At 40.4% G+C, this 20,622-nt stretch overlaps 1 protein-coding gene across 1 annotated transcript in view; it reads right to left on the bottom strand.

Annotated features, from left to right (window-relative positions):
- The window catches only part of LOC104619765 (diacylglycerol kinase iota-like), a gene marked incomplete at its 3' end in the record, with an annotated part of 78,446 nt that overhangs the window by 19,739 nt on the left and 38,085 nt on the right, over positions 1–20,622 (bottom strand). The window contains exons 6-12 of the mRNA XM_010285764.1: positions 19,804–19,860; positions 18,530–18,595; positions 12,832–12,903; positions 12,166–12,282; positions 5,573–5,659; positions 4,245–4,340; positions 1,418–1,500 (exon numbers count right to left, since the gene is read on the bottom strand). Coding sequence (XP_010284066.1) covers positions 1,418–1,500; positions 4,245–4,340; positions 5,573–5,659; positions 12,166–12,282; positions 12,832–12,903; positions 18,530–18,595; positions 19,804–19,860 — 578 coding nt within the window. The remainder of the gene's footprint in view (positions 1–1,417; positions 1,501–4,244; positions 4,341–5,572; positions 5,660–12,165; positions 12,283–12,831; positions 12,904–18,529; positions 18,596–19,803; positions 19,861–20,622) is intronic.

A 20,622-nucleotide genomic window follows, 5' to 3' on the forward strand; every position in this document is an offset into this window, starting at 1 on the left:
AAGAGGAAAAAAGGAGACAAAAAAGTCAGAACAATGATGCAGGCACTTTTTATGCATTTTTCCAAGTGACAGTTCAATCATTTCTTATTGCACTCTCAAACATTCATTAGTAAGGGCGTGGATGGGGGGGGTGGGGAGAAATAAAAAAATTAAAAAAAAAAAAAAATCTTAGTGTTACCGAAAGCCTCGGCAGTGAGGAGGCAGTGCAGCAGCCCTGACCCAACATGAGCCCTGTGGCTCACCCCATTTCACACAGACAAAAATGCACTAGGATGTGAAATGGTGCCTTCCCCCATGGTTAGGCAGCATCTCCTGAGGAATGTTTTACCTGTTTAGCATGTTCCCATGCTAAATCTGAGAGGCCAGATTCTCATGCTCCCTCAGGAGGTGACAAAATCTTTCATTTTTCTCTTATGTTAAAGCAAAATTTTGGTTTTTAAACAAAATAATATTCCTCATCAAGATTTCCTGAGACATCATTTCTGAGGTGTGTAAAACATAACAGCTCTTTCAACTGGTATCTTTTTTATTTTTAACACCAAAGAAGGCAATAACATCTAATAGAGCTTTTTCTCTGGATATCGGATCTAAGATATCAACAGGAGAGCTTAAGAAGTACCCATTAAAGACCTGTTCCTTCAACTGCATGAAAGAAAAGCATAACGAAATATCTCCCAATGAAGGGGATACATCCACACATAGAGAGCCTAGTGAACTGAGGACTTAGCCCTTCTTTAACTCCATTACACAGCTCTGAAAACTGTACATCTACTTTAAATCTTCTATATGTCATGAGGAGAGCAGCAGTGAAAGTATTTCAGCAGCAAAAAATGCACAGATGCTCTAGAAGTACAAATAGCAAATACTGGGACCATTCTTACACAGGTATATATTTGAATAGTACTTGAGTAGCATCTTTTTGTGCTGCCTAACTTGTGAAGGAGCGCTGAAGAGATGGCTAAGTAGAACAAGTATCACTATCTCACATCCCTTAGAAGGATGGTCTCTCAACTCCTAGCAGCAAGAATCAGCCCTTTAAGGACAAAACCTCCCTACCTTGGAAGAGGCTCACACTTCAACTATTGCCCAGATAAGCTGAGTTAGTTACTCAGCAAGAAGAGATAGTTGCATTCTGCTGTTTTCAATGGAAACCTGGAGGTAGCCTCACCCTACTGTAATACTCAGCCACCAGGGAATGGTCAGGCACCATGATCAGCAGCAGGTCCATCTTGGAGCCATCTGGAACTGGCTCTGTCTGACATGGGGGCAGCTCCTGATCTCTTGTCACAGAAGCCACCACTGCAGACTGCCCTCCCACTATCAAAACCTAGACACATAAACCCTATACACAGTCTACCAGTCTATCCAAGATAGATAGTCTGCTTTCTGGATAAGAATTATGATCCGAGGAACTTACGCATCTCTTGGCCCTTCCTGAGAGAGATCAAAGACCTGGCGTGGATTCAAATACCACATAAACATTTGGAGAACCTTGGTGCCCTAGGAAAAGAGAAAAATCAAATGAAGGAAAATTATGAATAGCTTAATTATTATTAGAAATAATAGTGTTCATAATTCGCTATATTTGGACTGCTTTTCTTTCTTCTGTGCTTTATAAAGCAAACATAAACCAACAAAAAGACAAACTAGAAAGTGGCATTGCAGATTACTACTCTATAGAATAGCAGCCCACCAATCTGGGGAGGGTGTCCTTAACACCACAGATCATTAACGGTTCATAAGAACAGGCATTCAGGGTCAGACCAAAGGTTCAGTTCCCACAGCAACCTGTTCTCCTACCTCTCACCACCTACAGCAAGAAACCTCTGTTACCTCACATCACCCTCAGCCATCCATGCCAGCAAGAAGCTGAACAAGTTTGTGGGCAAAGTCACCATCACATCGAACAGTGGCTTGCCCAACATCCAAGGAATGACTCTGCTTTGACCTTCACCATCACCACCACGAATACTCATAGGTGTGACCCTCTACCACCCAAAGAAGCAGGAACCAAGGACTCTATGGGCTACCTCTGCCCCACTCAGTGCCTTGTATCCAGCTCATCACCTAAAGATATAAATTCCACATTCTCAAACTCTTGGACTCATATTCCAGGCACTTGATTCCCTTCCTTCATATTCTGCTCAGACACAAAGTGGCAGGATCTCTTACTATCAGAAGAGGGATAAGAACCCCATAGGGAGAGCTTGTACTCCAAAGTAATTCAAGAATACATTTCTGACATAGCCTGGGGGGTGCAAGTCAGGAATTTTCAATAGTGCATCATGTGTGGTTGTGGTCACAGAACAGTTAAAGTTGAGTCATGCCCCTTCTGCAGCAATTTCTGTATGTCATGCGAAACAGGCTGCTGTTCTTCCAGTTCATCTTAAACTTCTTGCTGAGGTGTTGGTTACATTTCTTCCCCTACCTGTGTATTCACAGGCTTCCCATTCCAGGCCTCACCAAGTTGCAGGATTTCCTTCTGACCTTGGCCAAGCTAACTGCTCTCTGCACAAGGAGCAACTTGGTGGGGAAAAATCCCGAGAGAATCTACACTCCCTTCACCCTGGGATGTCTTGTGGTAGAGTATCTCTGGGCAGTGCCCACTAGCTCCTTTGACATTTTCAGTCATCAGCAGACATTACTGGAGGTGCTCAGCTCTGCATGCCACCATTTGTTCATGGTTTTTAACTTTACTAATCTTTGATCTTCCCTTCTTCATTCATTGCTGCTATAACGATTGCTCCTCCCCTGTTTCTTTTTCATTAGCTCCCCCTTCTGAGGAATTGCTCTTCTGTTTGACACCCTCCCCTAAGCGGAGAACCAAGAATAGCAGTCAAAGTACCTCAGAAATGGTATAAGAACAGAGAAAATAAACATGGTGTTTGCTGTAGGTAAACATCAAGGTTTTCTCTTCCAAATCTCTCCTTCAGCCCATTAAAATTTTAGCACCCACAACATCCAATGGCAAGGAGTTTTGCAGAGGAGCTACACATTGTGAGAGGGACTAACAGAATCACAGAATCACCAGATTGGAAGGGACCTTTAAGATCATCAAGTCCAACCATCAACCCAACACCACCAGTCCCATAAACCCTGTCCCGAAGTGCCACATTCACATGTTTTTTGAACACTTCCAGGGATGGTGACTCCACCACCTCCCTGGGCAGCCTGTGCCAATGCTTGACCACCCTCTCCGTGAAGAAATTTTTCCTAATATCCAATCTAAACTCCCCCTGGTGCAACTTGAGGCCGTTTCCTCTCATCCTATCACTTGTTACCTGGGAGAAGAGACCAACACCCTCGTCGCCACAACCCCCTTTCAGGTAGTTGTAGAGAGCGATAAGGTCTCCCCTCAGCCTCCTCTTCTCCAGACTGAACAACCCCAGTTCCCTCAGCCGCTCCTCATAAGACTTGTGCTCTCACCAGCTTCGTTGCCCTTCTTTGGACATGTTTGAGCACCTCAGCATCCTTCTTGTAGTGAGGGGCCCAAAACTGAACACAGTCTTCGAGGTAACTTTTTCCTTTGCTTTGAATCTGAGTCTTAACAGTTTCATTTGATACCCTCCCTAATTCTTCTAACAGAGGAGAAAGTGAGCAGCAACGATGCTATTATCCATGCTCTATAGGACCCTGTTATATCCTACATCAATCTTTTCAGCTAGAAGGCCCTGTCTATCAAAAGGCACTCAGATTAGTTGATACTCAAAAAGTGACAGACCTAATCTGGAAAATATTCACTTGGATAAGTTTTAATTCCAAGAATCCTACCACATGATCATGTTAGTCACTGATATTTGGTTTACTATAATACAGTACAAGACCAGTAATGATTTTTTTAAATGCCATTAGGAGTGTGTTATTTCACATTTGCTAATTTCACCAGGCTTTCCTAGTACAATTAAATCACTTTTTGGATAAAAGAAAAGTCTAAGGCTTCGTTGCCAATCTAAATTTTCTGTGGCAAGATGAAGTATTCTGAAAACCTACGAACTACCACTTGAAATTCCTTTCAGGAATCTGAAGATAGGAATATAACTGCTCAAATACCCAATTATCCATTCCAATCCCCATCCAACTCCATTGAAGTGGAAAAGGCATTCAACAGCAAGGACCTTCCTCTAAGGACTGCAATTCAGTTGCATAGAGTTCTTCCTATCTGATTTACCAAGAACTATTCTCATTTGCAGAAACACCATTCTTAAACTAAAACTTTGCTACCTGGATCCAGATGACGTTCCTACCTGATTCCCTCCACTTTTTGGATTGACGAAAACCAGCAGTGGTTTCATGAGTGGAGAGGAGATAGGCTTTATCACAAATGGCCGACCTTTGCTGTCCTGAGAAATAGAAGCAAGAGACAGCTTTAGTACAAGCTATGTATGTTTCCCTGGCATAATATGTGCAGCAGACCCAACCTAGCTCTGACAAAACTACCTCAGGTACTGGAAATAGTACAGCCATGTTAATGTGGTGCTCAGCTGGGACTAATTTATCCAGCTGAGACAATTGAGTAAGAAGGGGAGGGGGGAAGGGGGGGTCAAAAACACTTCAGGACAGCACAAAACTATTTTAAAACTTTACTCAATGTTATTTGCAAAAAAAAAATTATTCACACAGCGCTAATAATGTGTCTGATAAAGTGCTATTTCTAACACACACAATTTTCCAGTGGGAAATAGAATGAGATAAACTACCTATTTCATTAATTCCATTTAAGAGACAAGTTGTATCTGCACTTAGTTGCAGGTGATTTGCTCTTGAATTCTTGGCCTTGCTGGCCCTCCCACCTTTGAACTAATGTCACAGGTCAACCATGACATGTCAATGAGGAAGCTATTTGCCTCCCTACTCCCTACACCTGCAAGACACCAGAGAGCCCAGTAGTGAGGGCACTCTCCTGGTCTGTGGTAGGCAGAGATACAAGTTTCTGATCTGCAGTTCTCCCACCACCCAAGTGAGGACCTTAACCAGAGAGCTCTGGCTATGCAGAGCTGAATCTCCCTCCACCTTTCCCTATGAGGCTGTTGTTCATCTACGTAATTTATCCACTAGGCAGGGTCTGGAAACAAGCTGCTTCTAGCTTCTTCTATAAACTATGTGATAAACCAAATGATCAGATCATTCCCCTTTTCTCTCTCTCTCTCTCTCTGTGGCCCAATGTCAATTTTCACGCAAGCAGAATATTTCCAATGTAAGACTCCTGAAAGAGATACCTTCAAATAGGACCATACCCTTGTGTCAGTGCACTCGCCATGGATTTCACCAACCCAGTTTCATACCCCTGCTCTGCCTAGTGAAAACCAAGGGTTCCTGAGTCTCTTACATCCCAAGGGAATGCTGTTTCATTAGGCTGCTGGTCCTTTTGGAGTCTGGTACGTTGTTTCTTGAAAAATCAACTCGGCAAATAGGAAACTTCTCATACAATTTTTATCAAAACTCATCTCTTCCCACAATAAATTCAATTATGTGAAATTTTTCAGTGAAAAAAAATAAAGTTCAATTTTTTACTGCATTTCTTAAAAGTCTGCATTTAGACATTTAAACAAAAGGAGCCTGATTTCCAAAGCACTTGAATACCTACGTCATTGCCTCTTTTGCTGGCTTTTCTTTTAAAAGACGTTCTCTTCTTCCGCCGTGTTGAAGTCTTTAATGAGTTCTACATCAAAAGAAAAAAGAATACATGAAAAGCAAAACAAAATTTAGAAGACAGGCCCAGACAGAGCCCCTTTACGAAGCTCTTCCATGCATGTCCACTTCGAGAATGATAAGAGTATCTGGCACATGCTCGAGATTTAAGTTACATGCGCTGCATGCTTTACACTTCCACACCACCGTTATGGAGAAAGCCACACACGGAGACCAGACTGGTGCTTTGGAACTGGAAAGTTTCCCACGCTGTGAGGGGGGAAAAAGATCAGATGCTCCCATAGACTCACATAACACCACACGTTGTACCTGCCAACCCTCCCAATAGGGGTAGGAGACGCCCGTTTCCCCTTCGGGGCTCCAGTCTCCTGCCCAATCAGGCTCGTCTCCTGGTATGGAGACCACCTGCATAAAGATGTAATAAAAAACATGATAAATGAGATATTTTTCATGTTTTTTGGTAGGTTTTTGTTTTTTTTTTTTTTTTTTTTAGGAAAGAAAACAACAAGTTTTAGCTCTGGCAACCATTATGACTCGACATAACAAAGGCCACCATGGTGTATGATGCTGGCACTGTGGAGTCAGTTCCAGCCTGTCAAGAAACTTGTGTAATCATCTGCTAAGGAACAAACTGAATTGTTAACATTTAAGGATTTGGGTGAGGGGGTCGTGTTTGTGGGGTTTTTGTTTGCTTCTTTTTTAAATAACAGTATCCCTTAACTGCATGATTAAAAAAAAAAAAAACACAAAACTGCTTGTATTTTTGCAAAACCTATTATAATAGAATATTATAGTGATACTGAACCACAAAGGTGTTCTGATGTGATACAAACAGTCCAAAAAGGGGAATTTTATTTCCTTTTTTAAATTATTTTAATTCAGTAACCAAAGTCATACCTTCAGGAAACCCTAGTCCTTTCCATAGAACTGAGATTTTTTATTATAGGAAATACTGTAAATACTTTCTCAGTATTTCAATTCTTAGTCTAGCTGTCACCAGGAAATAAATTAACACAGGGAATTAGAAGAAAGTTTATTGATTTTCTTCTGGCTTCAAGACGGGAGCAAGATCCACTCAGCTCATCCAAAAGTTTGTTTGTCCTGATCTTATTCAAAAGTATACCACTAATGGAAAAAGTCAATGACCAGAAATCATCAAATCTGTAAGCAGTAATGTCTGTCCTTAATCCTCCTTTCTAACCAACATTAACAAGAACACCTACTAGACTGTTTAATGTCGAACAACCACTTCCAGAATTTCAAGACTTCAGTACCACACACTGCATATGGAAGTTAATGTTTCCACATCTCTAAGTAGTTAAGAAAAATAACACCTAATCCAAACACCTAAAGACACTGTCCTTTTTCACTCAGACCAGGAGAAGCCTGCTGTAGAGCACAAGATCCCAAGTTTTTTGTCACCTCTCAACACTCCTCGTGGACCAGGATGTAGTTACGCGTTTTTGCTTACTGAGAATACTGAAGACGAGATGGCTCTGCAGAGCAATGGCAGGACATTTGCCCTTTCAGTCCATATTTTGAGAAACCATCTAAAGAAGCTTTTGTACTCTTCCCTACTCTGATACAAAGGGATCTTGAAAGCATGATAAGCCACAAAGACTGCACTGACTACAGAAGTGCATCGGCAACATCGTCTGCATCATCTTTCATTGCCTTACCTCAGTAGTCAGGCTGACTGCAGGCAAAAGTCTTTATGTCAATATAAAGGTACAGGACGTTACTGTCAAAGCTACCTCCCATGGGGGCCTTAGCCCAGTTCTTCAGCCCTTCTCTGCTGAAGGATTCTCCCTGGAGTGGGGCAAAACACATGACAGAGGAGATCGAGTCTATCTGCAGTCTTGCCAGTGGTCTGCTGACAGCTTAAGGGCATATCAAGCCTTTTCCTTGTGCTTCTGTACATCCAGATGTAAAATTCAAAATACTTATCCTATTGGTAAAGTGCAGTGAATTCTGCTGGCAAATTGTAGTTTGTAACTCAAGTTAGGTATTATACTAGGCAAGTACTTAACTGTAACTCTGGAAGAAGAGCCATATTTTTTATTCTACCTCCACAATGGATGGACCTAAGCCCGGTGAAATTCTTCTGGAAAGGGCAAAGACAGTTCAGTAAAATCCTGACTAATTTAGAAAATAAAATTAATGTTTAAAAGTAGTTGTCATTAAATCCCGCTATAACATATCTCTTTTCTTGCCTATAGGTGGGGTGGGAAGAGTCATACAACTATATTAGACAGAAACAGTTTTAGTCTAAGCCTCCATTCATTAATATTTTTCATGTCCACACTCAAAAAGGCAATAAAATATGCTACATCACAACTATGTTATTTCACTTTTTTTTTAAGCATGCCTACACCTATAGTGTTAAGAGAACCTAAAGCTTTGCTATGATGATTGCAACTGCATATCATAGCAGACGAAAGGCAGAAAAGCTGATTAAGCATATGCAGGTTCTCTTTGCAAACATGCAGAAGAATAACAGCCAAGAGTAATCATCAGCCTTTGCACATTAACCTGAAGAAATGGATGCATACTACCTTGTCCACATAACAAGGTGATGAGTATTTTATAAACATTATTCAGTGAAGTACCTGATAGCAAAGCGTACCTGTAAATGGGCACCATATGGAAATCCTAATTTGTCTCTAGAGAGGAAACCTCTCCTTTGTGGGTGTCAGTTTGGCCATCTTAAAGAGAGATGTTTGGTATTATTGCATGGTCACTATAGTTCTAAGCAAGCTCAGCTAGATGAACAGATGAATTTGAATCTTTCTGGCATGGTGTTGGGTGGTGTGAGGGCCACAGACTCTCTTAAGCAAATACAATGGTCCCTTTCAACCTTTTCCTTTACAACATTTCAGCCTTCATTTTAAAAGGCTTTTAGCATGCTGGGCTGCAAACAAATAATGAACAGCCTCTGGGAAGGTCACTCTTGACCATCTTCTGGTTGTTCACAAAGCACAATCAGACAAGTCAGCTGTAGTCAGCAACTGAGGAAATAAAGAAATAAGTCCAGAAGTATAAATATTCACTAGCACGTTTTCGAGGTCCTCAAAGGAGGAGGAGAAGACTAAAACACCATGTTCACTCACCTTGAATAGGGGAAAAAAAAAAAAAAAAAAAAAAAGACTTTTACAGTTACTTTGCCTTCCCAAACAGAAGATAGACTAAATGTAAGTAAGTGCATCAGCCAGACCCTCCTTATTATCTACTTTTCTCTGACAATGTCAGCATAGCAAGTCTATTCCTAGAGCTAACATCACTCAGGCTACCAAACCTCACCTTTACCAATTGCCACCAGTCAACAGGGGTGACCTGCTTTCACAAACTAGGAAATGGAATTGATTTGAACCCAAGGAAATTAGAGCTGCTATCAAAGTGCTGCTAACACAATACAGAAACACTAGAAATCAGTAAAGAAGTTACGAATAACATGGAATGAGTACTGGGAGTTTTCCATTCACGTAAGTGGGTCATTACTTACAGGGCTGCCACCGATCCCAAAACTATTTGAATCATTCTGAATATTCCTCATCTTGCAATCCATTGCTTGCAAGAAGTGAAAGCTCCTCATTTATAACGTACATTGTCAGAAATTTCTCCTTAACCAGTTACAGCACGATGTTTCACTACTACAATGTTGCTGGTAATCAGAGGGGGAGTGTGCTCTTTATTCAAGCCCAGTATTTGAAAGGTGGTGACCCACACTGTACAAAATAAGCATGGAAAACCGTTTTTGTAGCAATAAAAAGAGAAATAAAAATTAAAAATGAGGGCAAGGTTTTGCTACAAAACACCATCTTATTTACTTAAAAGAAACAACCAACAAACACGATGAAGGTATCACTAAAATCAATTTTGTATGAGTAGGGAATTCAGTTCAGGAGTTGCCTGTGACTAATGTGAGTAGTTAATTAGAGCTGAGGAAATAATTTCTGACAAAAAGGCTTCTAGCCAAATTTATTGATTGTGGAATATGTGAAAAACAGATTGCTGGCTACACATTTATTTACTATCTGAATTTATGAAAATTTGTGAATACTGTGTTTGTATTCTGTGGATTGAATGCAGTGAATATTTCATAGTGTTTACCAAACATGCATATAGGGTGAAGAGGGTCATAATACACACAAGTAGAGCTGGCCAGAAACAGCAGGAGGGGAGAAAATATTTAAAAAAAACAAAACCAACCAAACAAAAAACACAGCTTCTGCCAAAAAAATGAACACACATCTGAAAGATGCGTCATTATTTTCTACGGCAATAAGGATGTATTCCCCAGAACTAACACCGCAATGGGTGCTGTTAAGAAGCTTCATGGAAATATGCCCATTGTCTGTGCTAAGTATCACTTTGATCTATCTAACGCTTCAATTACTCAAGATAAGTCTTTTGCATGTCACTGACCTCAAATTTCAAGGACTTGAGATGTGATAGAGGGGGAATATTGGATTGAAGTACTTCCTCTCCACTCAAAGAAAATGTTAGCTTTGTGTGCCTGAGTTAAGTGTAACCTTTTAAACCTTTAAAAGCATTTTTCCTATGAATTGTAATTAACTAGGTCAGATTTGTTTTTTTATTTGACCTTTTCTGAAAAAATAATGGACAAAAAAGAAAATTCTCCAAAAATATTATAAAGGAATGTAGCCTGCTTTGACCAAATGCCAAATCAAAAGAAAATTAGTGTCAATTGTTTTTTTTACTAAAAATTAAATGAGAAATAAGAAGGCCAAAGAAAGGCTTCTTTTAATGAGGTTAGAGATGGATACATCTATCTTATTAATTTATATTTTTATTAAAAGGGGGGGGGGGGGTGTTACTATTCTTTTCCTGACTTTGGCTAAAAGAATGGTGACTGCAGTGTATTCCCGGCTCACAGAAAGGGGTTTTTGTAAGACATAAAATGAGATAACAAATTCAATAATCTTTCTCTTTTTTTTTTTTTTGCAAGAAAATACAGTGAAAATCATATGAAAGGGTTTTCCTTTGTTTGGGGGTTAAAGGGGGGGTGTTGGCTTTGTTTTTGTTTTGTTTTTTTAAATGGTGATTTAAAACTATTCAAAAGATACATAAATTGGAAATGTGTTGAGTGAAAAAATATTTTATTTCCTTATCAGACCTAAGAAGAGGGTAGCACCTCTGGCCATAGGAAGCTGGTTCTCAGACCAGTTATCTGCTTTCTCCCATGTGTATGGGGTTAGCTATAGTTAAATGGTTAGGGAACAAGATGCCTAAGGACCCTGGCAATACCCAGTTTCCAGGTCTGGACTGCAACAGTTAGGAATTCCTTTCTAGTCATTCCCAGCCCAAGGAGCTCTACCTCATGGATCCATCTCCAGACCATGAACCCTTAAAGTCACCATTTCTTTGGCTAGTGCCCAAAGCAGAGATTGCAGGCAGTCTGCTGTGAAGCCCAGTGACCAAAAAACTTAAGACTATGGGCCATACGGTCTCTACAAGGACACAGAAAAGGACACAGCCTTGGTTTTGTGCCAAATACCACCGAGGTGCTGAAAATTAACCAAAGAAATTAAGTCCCTGTCAATGACTCAGATTCTTCAACAAGAAAGGAAAAAAGATTTCTCTTGAGGAGGCTGGAGTAAAACTAACAGAGAAAGAAGAGTGTGGGGAAAAAATATAAATGCTAAAGAGACCTTTTCTGTTAGAGTAGAGACACTATTTATTTCAGAAAAAAAAAACAAACCACCTTGTTTCAGTGCTTCTGAAATTAAACTGTTACCAACATTTATGGCTCCCTGATATGCTCAGTGTTTGTAGTCCCTTTCTTTCAGTTCAACCTGGAGTGAAAACAGACTTTCAAAGAAAAAAAAAAGTACTTCTTGCATGATGGGAATCCCCTTTTAATTTCTGGCCAGCTCTCTTTTAGATACCTTTTCTCCCTATTGTGTTCACCAGTGAATTATCCTCTCCAAGACATATCACATCCATTATAAAAATCTTTAAAATCTAATGCTTGTTACCTGCAACTAAATGAGCACATAGGCTTACTGCTGACATTCACCAAGCACTGATGTAAATAAGACATGATTGTTTAAATGCCCCTTGATGGCAAATTCAGAGGGATGCCAGTCCAGCCATAGGCAATTCTTACTGCAGTTCAAATGAACGTTTGTGAACAGTTTTCCCCTGTATTTGCTCAGCTCTATTTAATGAGACATGCTTGGCCACCTACAGCACAGGGGATTTCTTGCAGTATGCTCACTGAACTCACAGTTACGGGAACAAATCTGAGCTGGATTTGCTCAGAATAAAAGTCGTATTTCTTGTTATTCATCCCAAACAGGGAAACCTACTACTGAAGGGCTGCATGGAGGGGCAGGAAGATACAGGTTCATAATCACCATGGAGGTATGCTGGGTTTCAGGAATAGAGACAGGATTGAACAAGCATGCCTTAGTGGAGTACCACCGAGCGGCGAAGCCAGGCTGGCCCTGTGCAGCCATACAGCTTCAGAAACAGACATCAGCATGCAGTTACCTGAGGTTTCTTCACCTTAATGATCCAAGTGGGAGGCACAATGACAGCAGCGTGAGCCCCCAGGGAACATGGCTCCTCAATGTGATGTAGCATGAAACAGGTGACTTTGTTATGAAACTGGAAGAGTGGAAAAGAGTAGAGTCAATAAGAAGGCCAAGAAAGACAAAGGGGAAGCATGGAGAGGAAGAGGAGGGTCATGGTACAAAAACAGGAACAATGTTCTCAAGTCCACCATCTTCAAGTTTTTTAAATCATGGAATTTTAGGAACATATAACTAAAGATCATCTTCCCTTAGCCATGTTTTTTTAAAAAAATAAAAAATAAAAAACAAACAATCAAACCAATCCTACTTAAACACAGATAGAAGACCACAAACTAGTTCGATGCAGCCATATGTATTAAGAGCCCTTTGGCTGTCTGAGCTAGCAGTGGCAGGGCATTGATGGGAGGTAGCCAGCCAGCAACTACATTGTGCAGCAAGACTCTTCCAGAAGACTCATATCAGCCAGGTGAAGTTATGGTGTCTTTGAGCAAAAGGAAAAGAAATGGCAAAACTGGGGGTGATTCACAGAGAGGGAACCCTGAGACCCAGGAAAAAAGAAACAGCTTGCAGTGCAGCCACTCAGTGAAGCTGAGACTGGTCTCCCCAAATATTGTTCACTTACCGCCAGCTTGCACCAGGAACAACTGATGGCCACGATCTCTTTACTATGGAAGGAGAATTTCTGCTGAAAGCCCTAGAATAAGCAGGAGAAAAGGATTCAATTCCTTCTGACCACAAGAAATTTACACCTTTAACTCTTGCCAGGTGACTGTGCTAAGCTAAATCAGTTCATTGCAGTCAGATACATTGGATCAGCCTCAACGCCCTTAGATGCCAAACAGATTTTTGTGGGATAAAATGAAGGTTCTTCAACTGGGGAATTTTCACACACACTTTTAAAAACACTTCTCCAAAATTTAATGCTTTTTCTTAGATTTTGTAGTTAAAAACAACAGAAGAAAGAGAAGGAATGCCTGTTTTAATTGATTGCTACAGACCAGACAGATTCAGATTTTCTGTTGAACAAAGCATTCTCGCATTGCAGACTTGTTTGCCCTAAATATAAACAAGAATTTGAATTTTCCTCTTTTTTTTTTTTTTTTAATACAGAGTGGAATCAACTAAAATGTCTGTGTGGAAATGTTCCGATTGGGAAATTAAGTTTATTGTTTTATTGAGCTGACTCAGATCAAAACCTTTTTAGTAAGTTCCAAAGAAACAACTTGGTCTTGTTGAGATCAAACAGATAAATGAAAATATTTCTTTGTAGTTTAAAGAGAAAAAGCCACCACCATTACCAGCAAATATGAGATTTTATTCTCCCACAGAAGAGTCTCATTTTGAAGAATGCAATTTCAGAAGACATATCACTTTGCTTTAAATTCTAAGGCTGGAAAAGACCATTGGGTCATCCACACCCTTCTTGCATGTAACACAGGCAACAAACGGTAAGTTACAGCCTAAAAATTTGTGTGCAGTTACAGCTTAAAATTTTGTGTGCAGTTACAGCTTATTTTAGCCAGAGAAAGAACAGATATGGGTTGATGGCTGTAGAGATGGAAAGTCCAAAAGTTCATTGAACAGTTTGTCATAGTCATCTTCACCACTTAGATTTCAGATTTGCAGTCATCTGGATCTTTTATTTATTTTATTAATCTTTTATTAAAAAAGGTTTTATTCCTCTTTTTATTCATCTGGATCCTTTATTCTAGCCTCTCTACTACATTAAGTAGCCCATCACCACCCAAAATTTTCTAATTCAGTCTCTCTATCAAGTCACGAATTTGTGAGGCAGGATTTCTTTCCAACAAGCTGAGTTTTACCTAAATCTCCTACATGCTGGGCAATGCGCAAGACCCAGTGCAAAGAGTTACAATTTGCCTTCGTAACATCTAAGAGAACATTGCCTCACTGCTTCTAGAATTAAGGTCCTTCTTATCCTAGCTGCAATGGAAAGGAACAGGAAGATGGACATCTGCAGGAAGAGTGAGCCTATTAGTGTTCAATGAAATGACAATGTCAAGCACACCAAGGAGAATTAAACAAACCACCAAAAACTCATCCAGAGCTGCACTGGTCTTGTTCAAGTGAGGGACTGAGCTACAATCTGTCCATACATGGTAGCTGGGGACAGTCCTATCAATACTCTGAAGAGGAGGAGGCTCACCCTGCCTGCCTGCCATGCAGAAGTGCACATTGCAGATACTTCTTCAGGTGTCCCCAGCATGTACCAGCTTGCCCGATGGACCACAGCACCAGCTAAGGCCTATTCCTAAAGAGGTTTGTGTCACCTCCGCTAGATTTTTTTTTTTTTTTTAATCCTTCCCCTAATGCCTCAGGTTTTACATTCAACGAAATTCAAAGAGTATATTCTTCATAATGATGGTGATTTGACGTATTCAGGTTTAGTAATGGAACGTGGTCAAATGGCTTCACAAAGACAAGCCGGCCAGCTGCTGCTGGCCAGGCAGATCTAGTCTGCCATTCAGTGCGGGCACAAGAACAACCAGACTGACAGTATGTACGGCAAGTGCTGGAACAGAGGTCTGACACTGGACAAAATTCCTTATTCTCATTCACTTAGACTGGTGCTTCTCAATGTTTCTCACAAATCTTACTCTTCCTTGTCCCAAAGTATATGAAAAAATTTATTTCAGCCCCTCATGGGCATGAAGTGTTTTGTTTTGTTCTGCTTTGTAACAAGCAGGGGAGAAATTATTCTCTCCCGAAACCTCCACTAATAAAACCTAAAATTCAGTACATTAATTCCACAGCCCAGCAGCGGTGTATTTTAAACATATGGACTGAGCAGCTTGTCTGGTTCTGGATGGGCCGTTTTTCATTTATTCAGTAAGCCATTTGGCTTTTAGGGAGTCATTAGAGAAAATGATACAGCAATAAAAACATATTAATGATAAGTAGCAATAAACCACCACTTTTCCTCAAATTGCTTTAGAAATATGAGCTAATTCTTCACAAGGATATGTGTTTGAGGTAAGATAGCAATTATTTGAAAGCTAGCTTTACAAATAAAGGAACCGATGAAATAAAGTGATACACTGTAGGTCTCAGTAAGATTTGATGGGGACTATGGGGGACTGCAGTGTTTCAACCCAATATTCCACCACAAAATCATCTCTTCTGCCTTTTCCCAATAAGAAGGAAAAATAAAATTCAGCTATCTTGTTCCTGGGTTATGCAAGGAAGTCTTCTACACAAATTTAGAAATTTTGGGATAGAAAATTAATTTCACCTTTGTGAGAATATTAGCCTAGCAGTACTCGATCAGCCCCGAGTCACTGGCACCTGATTCCTGTACAACACATAAAATCCCATGCTGTGAGATGGTCCTGCAGAAATAAACAGTTGTGCATACCAGAGGAAATATATTTGGAGGAAAAGAGCACCTGAATCCCCAGCTTGTGGTGGTGATTACAATCCATCTAAATCATTGGGATCAAAGACCACATTAATACAGACACCCATGCACACAGAGCACAGAGGGGTTACTAGCTCCAACATACTTTGGTTATATTCTCAAATGTATTTATCATTAAAGAGTGTTTTCACATCAATGTTAGGGCTACTAATAATTTATTTTTGCACGGATTTTCCCATCACGTTTATTCTCTTTTTAATGCTCTCAGAGATATTCCAATGCAACATTACTCAACTCAAATACAGATAGCAACAGAAGCACTTGGATGGTGATCTCTGCAAAAACAACAAAGAACTACAATTGCTTTTCAACTACTAGCAATTTCAATCCTGCCATTACATGCAGGGAAAAACAGACAGCTCTGCATCCATCCACAGGCCTTTAAAGAGACTGCTAACAGAAAGAGATTGGCACCGTAGCTGCACACTTGTGTGTATAGTGGACAGACTGCTTTGAACACCACAGAAAGTATAAAGAAATAAAGTGCCTGTTTAGCATGATGGTCCAGATGCATTCCTAGTCTCATAAAATCCCTAAGCCACTGGTAACTGGATGTATACGAAGAAAAGATTACTCTGCATTCATCTTTAAGTTTCTATTACTGCACAGAGTCATGGACTGGATGCCAGGCCACATGGTCTGAACATTCTTATGTTGTATTATGTAAAGAAAAAAAAACATATATCCCAATTTCTCTGATGATCCCAGGTAACAAACAGCTAATAACAGCTAAAAGCCACAAAATGCTCTTTTTTCCCCCCACTTGCAAGAGAAAGAAATGAGTTCTTAAACATCATGAACGGTGTAGAGAATGCGGTTTGAGAGCATGTATTTACCATCACTTCCAACACAGAGCTATGGAGCATTAGGAAAAACTCCTAAGTGACAAATCTGAAACAATCAAGATGTGGTTCTTCTCACAATGTGTAGTTAAGTTTGGGAATTCCTTGCTAAAGAATGTTGTAAATACTACAACTTTACGGGAACTCAAGGAGAGAATAGACAAGACCACAGGAGATAAAGTTATCATAGGCTGTTAAATATAAAGGTACCATTCTGGAAATTCATGAGACACAAATTCTTAGAGGCCAGGAGACTGTTCTGGAGATGCATCACTAAACACGTGCTCCATCTTCTACTTTTCCATAATAAGCTGCCATTAAACCCTGGGCTCAATGTTACTCTATCTACTCATCCTTCTATTACAGTCTCCAGTTCCAAGAGAAAAGGGGAATTGTCACAGCAAGTAGACAGAAATAGAACATTTGGCTCCAGTGCCCTCAGTAAGATTATGAACAAGACTTTCCAGGCCCCCTTCCCTATTTTGCCTATAGTACTTTTGTGGTAGAGCAGTGAAATCGCACCGGCGAGGGAGAAGAAAACTGAAGCCCAGATGAGACCTGGGCAGACCATATGTGCGCTAGCGAGTGACGTGTAACAGCGGGAGCACAGGCTCTGTTGGGGCTGTGGACCCTATACACAAAGATTTTCAGAGAATTTTATTTTTGACTAGCTGTAGTCTGGCCCTGTGGACTGAATGCCCATTAGTAGGTGCAGAGTTAACTTTCAATTAAGTTTAATCTAAAAGGAATCCAGTTCATTTACTGCAAGACTGTCCCGACTAGTCCTGTGACGACAGTCAGGAAAATTCCTTCCAAACTGCACTTCTGATCTAAGGCGAAACGTGGCCATAGACGCCTCTGTTCTCCACCTCTCAGGAAGTGTCAGCCATGGCACAGAAGGCACACAAAATATAAAACCACAAAGCCATGCTAAGGATGTTGGGGAGCATTAAGTCCTTTCTACTGGCTTATGAGTTGAAGTATGAGATCAGTATATCCTAAGTGTTCATTTCTATTTTCTTTACCTGAACTATTATTAATGTTCATTAACATATTTAAGTATCCAGTTCCAGCCATGGGATAGGACTAATACTATACAACGAGACCTACCAGAATCATTAGGTATTCCATGAATAACACTTTCTTTTATTGCTTTAAATTTACTGCCATTCCATTTCAACAACAGCTCCATTTTTCTTGCATGACAAGAGAATAGAAAAGAATGCTCTTACTTGGAGACACAAGAAATGTAACAGCAGAGCACAAGACAGACAAATGTTTTGCTGTAATAGCAGACTGCTTGGCCAATAAATATAACAGGATTTTTTTTTCTTGTTGTTGTTTTCCTTAATCCTTTCTTTTTCTGTAGAAAAAGGGACTCTCTTACAATATGTCCATGTTAGTCTTAACTGAATATGTCTTATTTGAGGGGAAAACTGTGATTTCCTCTGAACTTCTCCATATCAGTCAGGGCTGATAGGAATTTTAGGATAGACTGGTCACGCTGCCCATGTGAATGCGCCCAGCACAGGTTTTGGTATGATAGGCAGTAAGTACTCTCATAGAAGAATGAACTCCTAATGCCTCTAGAGGAGATCCAGGCCAGAATGGCAAAAGAAAAAGGCAGTATCACTGCAAAGTCATACCATAAGAATGCTACATGCAAAGTGCCTTGATGCACTGTTGACATGTTACTTTTGGCACGGAGGGCAGCACTACAAGAACACCGTATTGGCACAGAGTTGGTTTAATGAAGAAAGAAGCTCAAGAAGCCACAGTCTTCCTCCTCCTCATTTTCAGCAGCCAGTGCAGAGCAATGTGCCAGGACACACGTTGTGCTCATTCCTGCAGACACAGCTGCCTTTTCTCTTCCCACATGTGAATCAGGGCTGCTACCGCTCAACGTATCAGGCTTGTCATCTTCTGCTTAAGAGAGGCCAAGTGTTTAGAATAGAAACCTCAGTGACTTGAAGGGCCTACTGGCTGCTCTGAATTCATAAGTGCCCAGTGTTGTGCTTGTGCTTCTCTCAAAATCTTACCTTTCCACACTGCTTACATTTCCCCTCCTGCCTCCGCCTGTGCACCCAGTGGTGTCGGACAAAGTTCTGCAAAAGGAGGGCAAAAAAAAAAAAAAGTTATAGGAAGCAATGGCAGCTTGCACTCACAGGTACCATCTGTGTGAAATTGGTTTACAGACACCAAAGGACCAAAGGAAAGGTCCCTTCAGCCAGTGCAATAATTTTTGGAGCAAAATGCAGCAGTCCCCATGGAAGCCTCAGACACCACCAAAACTGCAGGAGGAAAAAGAACGAGGTGGTGTTCTTTATCCATGTTGAAAAGTGTCCAGAACTACTCTCTCGGCACTCTTCTACAAAAAGAAGAAAGTTCGGTACATGATGCAGAGACAATCATGACCTAAACGCGAAGCGCGGGAGTGCCCCAGCGCTGCCGCACCCAGCCACCATGCAGGGCCCTGTTCTGCTGGGAAACGCAGCCTCATAATGCAAAAAAACCACAAGTCGACGCAGGAGAAGGGAAGGAAGGACCAGTCGTTGAAGCAGTCATTTCCCCTTGTTTGGGCTACTTACACCCTGGGTAGCAGCAAGAGACGGGAGGGTGAACAGGGCTGCTGGCCCTGCTTCTGTGCAGGGCTGGAAGGGGTCTGCCCGTGCCACGCTGTCACGCCAGCCAACATTGAACCGTCCGTGCGGCGGGGAATTGGGCTACCTCTGCTAAGAGAAAGCTGGCCACCAAATCAACTATAAAAGTTAAGAGGTGTTTTTGAAACACTGGCTTCTAACTATGTAGGACAGATATATAAACATATTAATAACAATAAATATCCAGCACCTTCAGAGGAGCTGAATTCATACAGTAGTTGGAAGCAAATCACAAGGTTTTTGAATGTTTGATTTTTTTACTAAAAAAAAAAAATCTTAGGACATTAGCTAAAGATGCTTCTAGGGGGGAAAAAAAAAAGGAGAGGCAAGTGGAAGGAGAGGGAAAAAGAAAACAAATCAAAAAAATACTAGTTCAAAGGTCAGGAAGAAAAAAATAAATGCTACCAAAGAAAATAGCTGCATGAATGGGGAGGGAGACAACAGAAAGATGAGATGGTTTCTGTCAGTTTAAGTAATGGAGTGCTTCAGCTAGAATTCATTTTATATTTATTTTGGGGAGGAGAACATGTCCCACTGGGAACCAATACTCTGCCTAAGACTCCTCTGAATATAAAAGCACTACCACAGCTCCACACCAGGTGGATCAGGACACAAATCAAATGAAAAGCAATCATCATTTGTCCATTACTTACTTCTCTTGGGGATCTGGAGCCTCCTTCTCGGAAAGTTGGTTTGCACCGAAAATTAATCTGGCATTAAAATAAAGCTGTTAGAATTGAAAGTCAGCTGAGAAAGAATTTATTCCTATACATTGATCCAGGCCAGACTCCCCAAATATTTATTATCTATTAAAATATTAGCTTCATTAGCTGAACAAAGTAACTTACCAGGATGACAGAAAAATCTCATTTCATGTGCCATAATAATTCTCCTTGCTAAATCTCTACACAGCCCTTGTCCTCACTAATGCTATTGCTGCCTGCTCAGTTCAACTATTTAAACTGTATCCCCTTGCCTAGAAGAAAACCACTCCATCTGTTTCTTTCTGAAGAAGATCATTTGCAACTAAAATAGATCTAAACTGAGGTCTCAAAAGTTAATAGGAGCTGGAAATTTAACCTTTTTGGTTAAATAAGACCTTTTTGCACATCCCAGCTTTATGACTTCATAAGCAAAATCTGTGGAGAAATCTTCATTCACATGAAGAACTGTGCAAATTACCCTAAATTTCTACCTTGTGCTTAGATCAGGCTGCTTTTATTCACCTCCCCCAACCACAAACTATTTGGGAACCATTGCACTGCCTCATGCATACTTTTGTTATGAAGGTTGAAGGATCAAGTTTCCCAAATTTAAATACAGCCCTTCCCATATAAATAAGTTCTTCCCTCACTTAATAATGGCCTTCGAAAGAATAGTTCAAGGGAGGGGAAAAAAAACAATAAAAACCCAAAAAAAGTAGTAAAAAAATACTTATTAATTAAGAATAAATGAAATTCATAGCACTATTA

The sequence above is a fragment of the Phaethon lepturus genome, unplaced genomic scaffold (genome assembly GCF_000687285.1).
Source record: "Phaethon lepturus isolate BGI_N335 unplaced genomic scaffold, ASM68728v1 scaffold3874, whole genome shotgun sequence".
NCBI lineage: Eukaryota > Metazoa > Chordata > Aves > Phaethontiformes > Phaethontidae > Phaethon > Phaethon lepturus.